Raw genomic sequence first — 12,576 nt, forward strand, 5'->3', positions numbered from 1 at the left:
GCGTACTATGCGCAATCGGCCTCGGCGCCCGCAGCGAAAGTACGTTGAATATGCTAGAGTGTACTAGAATATGGTCGAGTGGGACGAGCGGCTGGGGCGGCGCATGCTTTGCAGTGAGGCGCCCGACGTGGAAAAATACTGGGGCGGCGCTGCGGTCGAAGTGGATTGGGCCGCTTCAAGGTCGCGCCGTTGGAAACTGCTGGCGATACTGCTCGGCAGCGTCATTCGTACTACTTCGCGCGCTGGCATTTGCATTCAGACCGATCAAATGGGGTTCAAAATTGCATATGACATGTATTTATGCCTTAAGAATAAATTGCTTTTCTTTCTCTTATTTATTTATTTTTTATTATTTTCTAACGCCGCTCGGTGATTGCGCGTGTATTGCGGCCGCAGTGTGCGCTTTCATTCTACTATTCTCGGTATTTTCAATTAGTGAACTATTCACGGTTCCCTTTGGAGAAAAAATATTTTTCTCGTTCTTCAAGCAGCATGTATCTCTCGTGTGTGTTATTTGTTGCGCATATAGTTTTCCATCAGTAGGTCTCGTGAAACGCAGACGGAGAAACACATGTAACCTTCCTGCTTGCCGCTTCAAACAAGTATACAGCATATCTGCCCCATCCGGCGCCTTGTACTCAGTTTTACGGGAAGCATTGTTATAGATAAACAGAGTAAACCGCAGCGCAACATTCCATTCAAGTTTTCGCCTTCCTCGCGTAACAGAATGCGGAGTAATAGGTACGGGGTCATTTATTGCGGTAGGACCTCGAGCGCCGAAAACAGTTTTAGTTGGTCATTCTATATGCTCATCTTTGACCATATAAGCCGTACGTGGAAATTGTTTCCCCTGTCAATACTTAAAAAAAAAAGATGGAAAGAAAGAAAGCGGAGTAAACAGAATGCGGAGTAATTGGTACGGGGTTATTTATATATTGCAGTCAGGCCTCGAGGGCCGAAAACGGTTTTAGTTAGCCATTCTATATGCTAATCTTTGACGCTAAGCCGTACATGGATTTTTTTTCCACTCGATACTTCAAAAAAAAAAAAAAAGAAAGCCTGCGTGGTAGCCTAATTAGTGTCTATATCGTGGATGCGCGGCGTTGCGCTGCTAAACTGGAGCTCGCGGGTTCAATCCAGGACGCGGAATTCGATGGGAACGAAATGGAAAGAGACTCGTGGACTTCTATTTAGGTGCGTGTTAAAGAACCCCAGGTGGCAAAAACTAAACAGGGTGCGTCATAATCATATCGTGGTTTTGCCACATAAAACCGAAGAATTTGCTTATATTAAAAAAAGAAAAAAGCAGGTGGCTGCGTTCTTCGGCTTATTTCTGGGGGTGTAAACAACATAAATTATTCTCGAGTCTGATTTCCGAGAAAACATGTTACGCTTATCCTATATACCATGCATAAATGTAATGCCGTTCCCAAATGTATGACCGCTCAACTCTGCAGCTTGTATATTATAAACGCCTGCGTTCAGTTATCCGTACAGTATATCAATGACACTTGCACACACACAAACACACGCACACACACACACGTGTGCGTGTGTGTGCGTGCGTGCGTGCGCAAGTGTCATTGATATACTGTACGACGCCGAATATAGTCATTTCCGTTCGAATGTAACGCATAACAGCACTATTGAAATTTCAAAGGTGAGTGACTGCATGCAAGTGAGGACTGTTATTCCGAATGGTTTTGCTGCCGGAAAGTCGTGGCTGTTGCGCAGAGGCGCAGTTCCTGACAGAATTAACGGACGGGTGTCAATAAGTCCTGCTTAACAAGTTCCTAGCTCTCATTCAATATAAACGCCCCGTTTTGGGGCAGCCTGTAAATCTGCTTACTTGATTCCGACAAGGAAAACTTTTTTTGACAGTCTCACCATGTTTGCAACCCATTAAAACTGGGTGCCCCATGTGGTATGTACTTCAACGAACGCGACAGATCTGCACATATCTCTGCGTGTATGTGAGACATGCAGTGCCTTTAATTGTTGCACTATGGTGGGTATGATAGTGCACCGGATAACTGAACGCAGCCGTTCAGTTCGCAGCAATAATATTCATGGCAAAACCATCTGATATATATATATATATATATATATATATATATATATATCAGATGGTTTTGCCATGAATATTATTGCTGCGAATGATAGTTTTATTTCCAGTATTCACTAATAAGTGTGTTTGTTACTGCAAACACGTGCGCTTATTCCGGTCGGGAGTTCTCACTTTTTCAATTAGTGAACTTAGAGTATATGTTATTTTTTCCCTTACATATATTATATCGTAAATATATATGTCTATGTACCCTTTGATTTAATTACCTAGAAATACAATGGCCATTCTTCGCGCCACGCAGTTAATAAACCTCGTTTATATCAGTCTAATATTGTTTTCTGCGATCATTGTCCCTGGTCAATATCCATCAACAAGAATCGCGCGTAAAATGACACGATATCAATCATAAAATTTTCTTACGTAGCCTTCATGGTGCGGAGATAGCATTTACCTTTAGAGGACAGTGGTAAAAACAGCAGTTCACCTGGCTAAAACTACATTTGTCATCGGCCGTCAAGAGTCATGGGCGCACTGAAGCAACTAAACCATTAAAAAATGTACTGCACAGAGGTTCTGCGAGAAAAACTGGGCGTCCGCCAGCGTACGCGTAGCGAACGCGTGCTCGCTAGCAGACGACGCGCTTGACAACGACAGCAAAATTGAAGACGTCGTGTTGTGTAATCTATGCCTCAAATATATATGTTTGGCGAAATAGTGTAAACATAAAGTTGCAGTTGAAATGAAGCGCTATTTTAAGAGCGTACTATGCGCAATCGGCCTCGGCGCCCGCAGCGAAAGTACGTTGAATATGCCGCGGAGCGCGTCTCCGCCCCAATCCAGTTCGCTCGCAGCGCCCTCGCAATATATTTCCACACGCGGCGCCTCAGCGGCAGAGCGCCGTTCGGCCCACTCATTTCCTTCCTCCATGGGCCCACTCGACCATTGTCTAGTACACTCTAGTCGGCACACTAGGCAGTATATTCTAGGCACTATAATGCTACACTACAACTATAAAAAATGGCTTCGTGTAGGTAGGCGGAGCTACACTTTTCTACACCAAGTAAAAAAAAAAAAAAATGGCGACTTCCTACACTACCTACACTTACTACACTGGTGTAGCCAGTGTAGGTAAAAAAAATAGCCTTATTGAATATCGTAGAATACACTACAAATTGTAATCTTTCGGAAATATTTGAGCAAGAATTGTACAGCAGTAAGAGAAAAATTTATTTTAAATGATTGTAAGCGAAATTTACACTTCTTTGTATGTACTCTAGTTTCACCTTGCTTCCTTTGACTGCCATTATGTAGATCACATCATCACAATGGCAACAATGGTTTCGCGCGCTTCTTGTAGGCATGTTGTAGACTGATTGTTGTAGGCGCTTGCGTGCTTGCGTTCTCAAACAGGTGTTCTGTGGTGATAGGTGCTGAGCTCCGAGCGTGAGGCAAGGCCCTCCTTCCCTGCATACCTCAGGCTACCGTGGGCGATGGCGAAGAACACACTGTTAGCGTATTTCAGCAAGAAACCGAGCCCGCCAGTGGTGAGCAGTGGGACTTCAGTGAATGGCGGAGACAAAAGTTCGTCGCTGGAAGCATCTAAAGGTATTGATCGGACCAACTTTGAACGCCTCATGTGACCGAGATGCTGCATTTTTTTTTGACAGTTTCGTGTTAATCAGATTGACGAGAAGAAGAAGGGGGAGGGTTCGTAGCCTCGTGACGCGACGTTGTTAGCGCACGGAAGAGCACTGCGACTTGGTGTACAGGGTCCTGCATATTTCGCTTAACGTGTTTGAAAACTGATTTTGCGCTTACCGCTGCACTGTTCTTGCTGAAATGCCGCGACGGCGCCAGCTTTACGACACAAGGATTTCACATTTCGAATATGTACAGTCGCAATCTTTTTGAGGGTGAACACGGGAGCGCGTGGCTTTCTATATCACCAGCCCCGTCAGACGGCAGCCACAATATCTGCGCGCATGCTCGGGGAGGGTACGCTCCTTTCGTGCGCATTACGTCATCGCAGCGCGCGTGTGTCGTGTGCTAGCAGTTTTTTCCCCTCAATAGAAACCAAATTATGACAGAAACCACGATTTTGATGCTTTTAATTCAGAACGTTGTGCTTCTTATGCTTGGCGTTATTGTAAGTACTTCAACTTCTCACTTTGTTTAGTTTTCCTTCTGCTGTGTTCTTATCGTACACAGCAGAAGGGAACACACACATCCGAACTTTTATTTGGTGCAAGTTCAACAAAAGATTGATTCGTTTAGAAGTAGTATTAGTAAGTAATTTTCTCTTTGATGATGTTAGTATTTTGTCATACAACCCTTTGCGGAAACGACTGCTGCCATCCTAGAGGGCAGTGATGCGTACAGCACTGGCACAAAGTCATGATGCGCTCGAAGGTCCTCCCATTCTTGTCGAACGGCTGCCCACAGCTCGTCCCCAGTTGTTGGGCGGACAGGTTTTCCCACCATGGCTGCTTTGATGTACCCCCATATATTTTCGCAGATGTTCATGTCAGCGCCTTTGGCCGGCCAGGAAAGCATGCTGATTGTGCGATTTTCTATATTTTCCTTGACAACTTTTGCCGTGTGAACCGGCGCCACGTCATGTTCAAACATAACGTCGGCATTGGGAAAGACGCTGTGGGCGTAGGGAAGCAACAGATTGTTCAACATTTCTGTGCAGTATCGCTGCGATGTAAGGGCACCTGCTATGCGATGCAGAGGCCCGAGACCATGCCTTGACACCATGCCCTACACGTTCACGCAGTTTCGGCCACTCGCGGCGACTCCCTGCACATTGGCTGGTGCGTAACTGCATGGAAATCGTATTTTTGACCATCCTTCGCAAAATCAAACGTGCATTAAGAAATGTTTCTTACCGTGTGCCTCTCTGGTTCGCTAAACTCGCATCCGTTGGTCTTGGCGAGTTGTAAAAGTTGACTCATCCGAGACGGTCATTTGGCCCCAGTCAACTGCCATCCATGAGGCGTGTGCTTCGGCAAACTGGTGACGTGACTTCTTGTTCGAAGCAGTGACGACTGGCTTTCGTGCAGCTACAGAATTTCGCAGTCCAGCACTTCGGAGGCCTCGCCGGACCGTAGCAAGGGAAGCGTCCACATCTAGCTGCTCCTGCACTTGCCTCGCGGACTGGAACGGGTTCTTGACGAGAGCAGCTACTATAAGCACGTCTTCATCCTCCATCGTTGCCTTTGGTCGACGCCTGTGTGGGGCATCACAGAGTCGGCCTTCCTTTCTGAATGCCTGAATAATCCTGTTGACGGTCTTTAGCGGCCTGTGCACGAGAGCACTGATGGAGCGCTGTGAATATCCCTTGAGTGAATATTGTACGATTTTCCACCTCTCTTCTTCGAGAACGCGGGCCATGCTGAAATTCAGTTGCTGCTCTGACAGATGCGGTAATGTGCAAGAATATATATACGCTCCTCAAAGACAGAAGCCGCTTTTTGTCATGAGCATGCGTGGCCTGTCCACAAATCAACAATGATCTTGAGAACGCCCACAAAACATTACATATATTTTCCAGTTACGATCTCGCAAGAATCTGCCATTGCACTTAACATTGTGTCCTGCCGTAGCTAATGAAATCAGTCTGTGATGGTCTTCTGCTCAAACGCCCATGCATAATGGTTGCCTCTTCCTTGAGACCTACAGTCCTAAATTTATTGCACGATGATTATCAAGGTGTAAACCAGTGCAGAGCGAAAGCTAGAGATTCGGTGTGGTGGCCGGGAATTTCAGGAGACATAGTCCATGGTGGCCAGATGCGGGCAGTCTGCCACTTATTTTCACACCTTTACTGGGTCGCCCATGTGGGAAGTTCTTGGTATGGACCTCTTGCACAGCAAAGGGCAAACATTTTTGCTTGTTGTGGATTACTAGTCTCGCTTCCCCGAAGTTATTACCCTTCGATCGTCAACAGCTTCTATGGTCGTCAAAGTACTAAAGAGCATATTTGCTCGGCACGGTATCCTGGAAGTCGTGAGACCAGATAATGGTCCACTATTTTCTTCTCATGAACTCAAAATGTTTGCCAAGACCTATGGTTTTACCCTCATGACCAGCAGCCCACACCTTACTCAGTTGAACAGAGAGGCTGAAAGGATGGTCCACACAGTAAAAGAACTGCTTGGCAAAATGAGTGACCCACATCTGCCTTTACTCAGCTATAGGGACACACCGAGTGTGAATGGCTTCAGCCCCGCGCAACTCCTAATAGGCAAACAACTCGGGACTCGCATTCTGCAGATGAAATAGTTGCTGCAACCGGCTTGGCCTGCTAGAGACATTGTGACAACAAGAGATGCAACTTACAAGAAGAAAAGCGAGTGCAACTTTAACCAGTGTCATCGGGTTAGGCCACTCCCAGCACTAGAAGCGGGAGAAAGAGTCTGGGTTTGAGCTGAAGGAGTTCGAGCTACTGTGTTGAGTGAGGACCAACGACCTCGCTGTTACATCATGGAGATGGATGTACAGTCCTGCAGCGTACGTGGCGTTACGACCTATTGGGATTCTCACAGGAGAATTGCAGACCCTGAAGCGTCTACAGACAAAACGCAGGTTGCTTCATCTGCAGATTCGACAGCGGTCATTCCAGGCTCTGCGTTGACCAGAGGCACAGGAACAGCATTTAACCATAATGTTGGAAAAATTATCGATTACACGCCCTGGGCAGCCAATTGGATAGCTCGCCCTACTGACGTCATGCATCATTCTAATCATCATCATCATATCTTGTACCCTTAATGGTCCCGTCAGGGACATTACATAAGGGGGGGGGGGAGAATGGTGTGAAGCCTTCATACAGCGGCATACGAAAACAGAATTGAAAAACTGCATAAGAATAAAAAGAATACCAAAAGGGGTAAGTATGAGAAGCAATGTATTAGTATATTAAAGTAAAAACTTCAGCTGCGCGAGCGAAATGAAATGCAGTGCGCAAACAAAACAAAATAGGCATAGGACAGTGTTGTGAGGCAGTCACTTGGTCAGGGGCAGCTGAAAACCCAGGGGAGTGGTGCCACTGCGATAGGTAGCAATGTACATTTTTAAAACCTTATAATAAATTACACACTTTATGCGGAGCACTTAACTGCATCACTTAATGATCAGAAGGGCCGACCCTAACAATTTGATACGTTTCTATAAAATGGTCAAAATCGTTTCAGGGTCCCTTTCATGTCTATGGCAATTCAAAGCCGTGTTGTCAAATACCTCGCACTCTCTGTATGGTATTGGCTTCGTGACAACGGCATTTCGTACACTACCACATCTTGCATTCTGTGTAGTTGGAGTGCTTCTGTGAGTTGGACTGTTAACTTTTGTGCAAACGGTTCCTAGTTTGTTTAGTGCATTGAAAAGAAATTGCACATACTTTCACAGCAATCTTCTTTAGATTGTGTGCCACTTTGTGAACATTTAATATTACCGTTATCTTAGGATTCTTTCTTTGGATAAACTAGCTTTTGAATTTCTGGTCCCCCGCAGGGGCGTCTGCGCAAGCAGGCGTTTGGTGTGTTGCGACACCACGGACCCGAGCACATGGGGTTGGCCCCTCCCGCGTGTAGCCGTGCGCGGCTTAGCCGTGTCCGGGGAAAAGAGGATCCTGGGGGTTGAGCCGATGCCGGGTGTTCGGACCTTTATGGCCCCTCGGCGGAGGCAACACGCCTCTTTGGCCTCCGCTTCACGTAGACGGCACCCCCGGACTGAACCACCCGGGGGAAATCGGCAGTCGCCTTTTCCTGTCCCCCTCTCCGATCTCTCTCTGCTCTATTTTTCTGTCTTCACTGTCATCTCTTCTGTTACTTCCTCAATTTCCATAGGCGGCTTGGGTTAACCTTGTGTACGTGCCCTCCCTTGGGTTTATATATAAGGTTATAGCTGCAATGTACGGCTGGCGCCTGCAGCCTTGCACGTTAAGTGCTGCAGCGTCCCCTTGTTGGACTCCGTGGTGGGTGGCTGCCATTGCTGCCGAAATACACCAAACTGCTATGGGAACACCCGCTTTTCCCCGACTTCTTGATCGTCTCCCTCAGAAGAGGGGACGCACCGATGAGATTCTGAACTTGTTCACCAGACCAAAAGACATTTTCCCCCGATTCCAAGTAGTACGTAGTGAAAGAACCGAAAAACTAGCAAGAACCATATCCCCATTTGTAGTTGCAAAAAGCTTGACCAACACGCTAGGCCCTGGCTACAAAGTCACCAAAATGCCAAGCGGGGATCTTCTGCTTGAGCTACGGGATAAGGAGCAATACAACAGACTCGGCAAGCTTGTTACTTTTGGTGATGTCCCAGTTTCCGTCTCACCGCATCGATCCATGAACACAGTACGGGGGGTAGTATCTGAAGCAGACCTCATAGACCTATCTGAAACCGAATTGTTGGAAGGATGGAAGGAACAAAATGTCACGAATGTGCAGCGCATTGTTATGAGACGGGACAATAAAGAAATTCGCACGAAACACCTGATACTTACCTTTGAATTGAGCGTTTTGCCACAAAGCATTGAAACAGGCTACACAAAGACATCCGTAAAACCATACATCCCAAATCCTAGGCGATGCTACCAATGCCAAAGATTCGGCCATGGCTCGCAGAGCTGCCGTGGTCGACTCACCTGTGCCATGTGTGGAATACAAGGTCATGCCTCAGACAATTGTGAGGCCACACCTCACTGCGTTAATTGCGATGGTGACCATCCAGCATACTCCCGGTCCTGTCCAAGCTGGAAAAAAGAAAAAGAAATTCTAACACTGAAAGTCCGTTAAAACATATCGTTCAGGGAAGCACGCAAAAGGTGCTCACCATTCCACACTACCACTTATGCTGATGCGGCGCATCAAGGGGCAGCGTCGCAGCAGCTACTGCCACCTGCCCAGCCCGCGCGCAGCGAGCCGTCGCTTGTGGCTCCTGCCCCCAGGGTGGAAGTAGCGAAGTCTACTCCACCCAACCAGCGAACAGGCCCGGTTACCCTAGAGTTGCCGGCACCACAACAGTCCTCGGTGGCAGCCTGCGCTTCGCGTAGCGAACCCGCAGGCCCGCCAGCAGCTCCCACGGTGGGTGCAGTCAAGGCTGCCTCACCCTCACCGGCCCCTGCTGGTGCTGGCAACAGCCGGCGCAGCTCAGGCCCAAAGGCAGCCCCATCGACATCCGGGCTGGTGGGCGCAAATGTCTCGTCCTTCGCGGCGAGACTTTCTCGTGAAACTTCTCGCTCGCAAGAGCGCGTGTCCGGCGCTTCACAAGAGGCAATGGACACCACACCCACCCCGACGGCGCACCAAGCGCCTAAGGAGCGGCGAGGTTCCCTCGACCGCTTCAGAAAAGACAAATCCCGCATTACAGGGCCCGGAAAGGGCTCTGTAATCTAATGCAACACTTCCTTTTTGTTTTTAGTACACACAGCACCCATTTACTTTCAGTATGGCCACACAAATTATACAATGGAACATCAGAGGCCTTCTTAGGAACCTCGATGATGTGCAAGAACTTCTCCACAAACACAATCCAAAAGTGCTGTGTGTACAGGAAACTCATTTAAAATCGACACATACAAACTTTCTTCGACAGTATGTTACGTTTCGTAAAGATCGCGATGATGGTCTCGCATCATCAGGCGGAGTTGCCATTATGACTCACAAAAGCATAGCATGTCAACGTTTGCAGCTGCAAACGCCCCTTGAAGCAGTGGCAGTTCGACTGGTTCTCCTTAACAAACTCATCACCATTTGCTCGGTATACATACCCCCACATTACCGCTTACACAAACACGAATTTCAGTCCTTGATAGACGAATTGCCAGAGCCCTATCTTGTTCTTGGCGATCTCAATGCACACAACAATCTGTGGGGCGACGTTCGCATCGATGCGCGAGGCCGTCTAATTCAAGATTTTCTTTTCTCATCCGGTGCTTGTCTGCTTAACAAAAAAGAACCTACATATTGTCTTGCAAACAAAACATTTTCCTCTATAGACCTCAGCATAGCTTCTCCATCCATATTGCCTGAACTTGAATGGGAAGTTATAAAAAACCCTTACGGGAGCGACCATTTCCCAATACTGCTGAGAGCACCAAGACAATACAAATCACCACCACATGCTCCTCGGTGGAAGGTCAATGCAGCGGACTGGGATAAATTCCAAACACTTACCAGTAAGCTCTCGTGGGCTGACATTTCATCGCTCGGAATTGACGGTGCCATCGAGTATTTGACTAATTTCATAATTGACGCAGCTTCTAAGTGTATTCCCCAAACAAGTGGACTTTCTAGCAAACGCCGTGTTCCTTGGTGGAATGAACAATGCCGGAACGCACGTAGGCAGCAGAACAAAGCATGGAGGCAGCTTCGCGAATATCCTACTGCTGAAAACCTTGCCAGTTTCAAGAAAATCAAGTCCCAAGGTAGGAGAACACGCAGACAAGCCAGGAGAGACAGCTGGCAAACATTTTTATCAAGTATCAGCTCGTACACGGATGAGGCCAAGGTTTGGAACAGGGTGAATAGAGTAAGAGGACGACAAACACATCCGCCTCCCCTGGTACACACGCAGGGAGACAGCCTGGAGGACCAAGCGAACCATCTGGGTGCACATTTTGAACATGTGTCCAGTTCATCACACTATTCTCCAGCGTTTAAAAGATACAAATCAGTAACAGAAAAACAAAAACTGGACCGAAAGAGCACCGGAAACGAGCCATATAACCTACCTTTCTCCCTAGCAGAGCTGCATGCATCACTCACCTGTTGCAACCAATCTGCCCCAGGCCCTGACCGTATACTATATGACATGTTGAAAAACCTACCCTCTGAAACAAAGAAAACCCTTCTCTGTCTCTATAACTCTATATGGACCTCCGGCGAGATCCCCTCTGCCTGGAAAGAGGCCATAGTGATCGCTATCCTGAAGCAGGGCATCGTCCGTATCGAGTTACTGGCCCATAGCTCTAACAAGCTGCCTCTGCAAAGCTTTCAAAAAAATGATAAACCGTCGTCTGATACATTTCCTAGAATCAAACAAGCTGCTTGACCCATACCAGTGCGGTTTTCGCGAGGGTCGATCCACCATTGACCATTTGATACGTATTGAGGCACAGATACGTGAAGCTTTTGTTCACAAACAATTCTTCCTTTCTGTTTTCCTCGATATGGAAAAAGCATACGACACCACGTGGCGGTTCGGAATACTGAGAGACCTCTCCCACTTTGGTATACGTGGTAATATGTTAAATGTGATTGAAAGTTATCTGCTGAATCGCACATTCCGTGTTCGAGTTGGCAATGCATTATCACGGCCTTTCGTGCAGGAGACCGGAGTGCCACAGGGTGGGGTGCTCAGTTGCACTCTCTTCATTATAAAAATGAATTCCTTGCGTCTATGCATCCCACGCAACATGTTTTATTCAACGTACGTCGATGATATACAGATTGGATTTAAATCATGGAACCTTGCAATCTGTGAGCGGCAGGTTCAACTTGGTCTGAACAAGGTGGCTAAATGGGCAGAGGAGAATGGGTTCTGCCTAAATCCACAAAAGAGCGCCTGCGTCCTTTTTTCTAGAAAGAGGACTGTACCCCGACCCCGACATTGACCTGCAAGGACAGCGTCTACCTGTAAAAACGGAACATAAATTCTTAGGCATAATTCTTGACACTAAGCTAACATTCATACCACACCTAAAACATCTAAAAAACAAGTGCATGAAAACAATGAATATTTTAAAAGTGTTGTCACGCACTACATGGGGTAGTGACAGAAAGTGTCTGTTAAATTTGTATAAAAGCCTCATACGAACACGCCTAGACTACGGGGCCATAATTTACCAGTCAGCCACCCCAACCGCGTTGAAGATGCTGGACCCCATCCACCATCTAGGTATTCGCTTGTCTACAGGTGCCTTTAGGACAAGCCCTGTAGAAAGCCTTTACGTGGAATCCAATGAGTGGTCCCTCCACTTCCAGAGGACCTACACAGCTTTCATGTATTTTCTTAGAGTGAATGCAAACAGTGAACATCCCTCATATTCCACCGTAAATGATTTGTCCAGTTCCCACCTCTTTCATAACCGACCTGCAGTAAGAGAGCCCTTCTCGTTGCGTGTGAGAAGTCTGGCTGAGGAAATGGATGTCCCACTCTTTGAACATCGTCTAATGACACCCACTATACAGGTCTCACCGTGGCAGTGGCAGATTGTCGACTGTGATTTGTCCTTTTTACATGTTACGAAGCACGCCCCGGTTGCACACATTCGAATGCATTTCCTCGAACTGCAGCATAAATACTCCTGTCCGGAATTTTACACCGATGCATCAAAGTCTCATGCTGGCGTCTCTTATGCAGCGGTTGGCCCATCATTTTCAGATGCCGACGCCCTGCACCCCCAAACGAGCATTTTCACAGCAGAGGCTTATGCAATACTGTCGGCTCTTAAACATATCAAAGAATCGAAAATACCAAAAGCAATTATCTACACAGACTCG

At 47.1% G+C, this 12,576-nt stretch overlaps 1 protein-coding gene across 1 annotated transcript in view; it reads left to right on the forward strand.

Annotated features, from left to right (window-relative positions):
* The first annotated feature begins 3,409 nt into the window (after positions 1 to 3,409).
* LOC119451027 (DNA mismatch repair protein Msh6) overlaps positions 3,410 to 12,576 on the forward strand; it is a 383,914-nt gene continuing 374,747 nt past the window's right edge. Inside the window, exon 1 of the mRNA XM_037714459.2 lies at positions 3,410 to 3,673. Within this exon, the coding sequence (XP_037570387.1) occupies positions 3,559 to 3,673 (115 nt within the window). The 5' untranslated portion in view covers positions 3,410 to 3,558. The remainder of the gene's footprint in view (positions 3,674 to 12,576) is intronic.

The sequence above is a fragment of the Dermacentor silvarum genome, chromosome 4 (assembly GCF_013339745.2).
Source record: "Dermacentor silvarum isolate Dsil-2018 chromosome 4, BIME_Dsil_1.4, whole genome shotgun sequence".
In the NCBI taxonomy this organism is placed as follows: Eukaryota; Metazoa; Arthropoda; class Arachnida; order Ixodida; family Ixodidae; genus Dermacentor; species Dermacentor silvarum.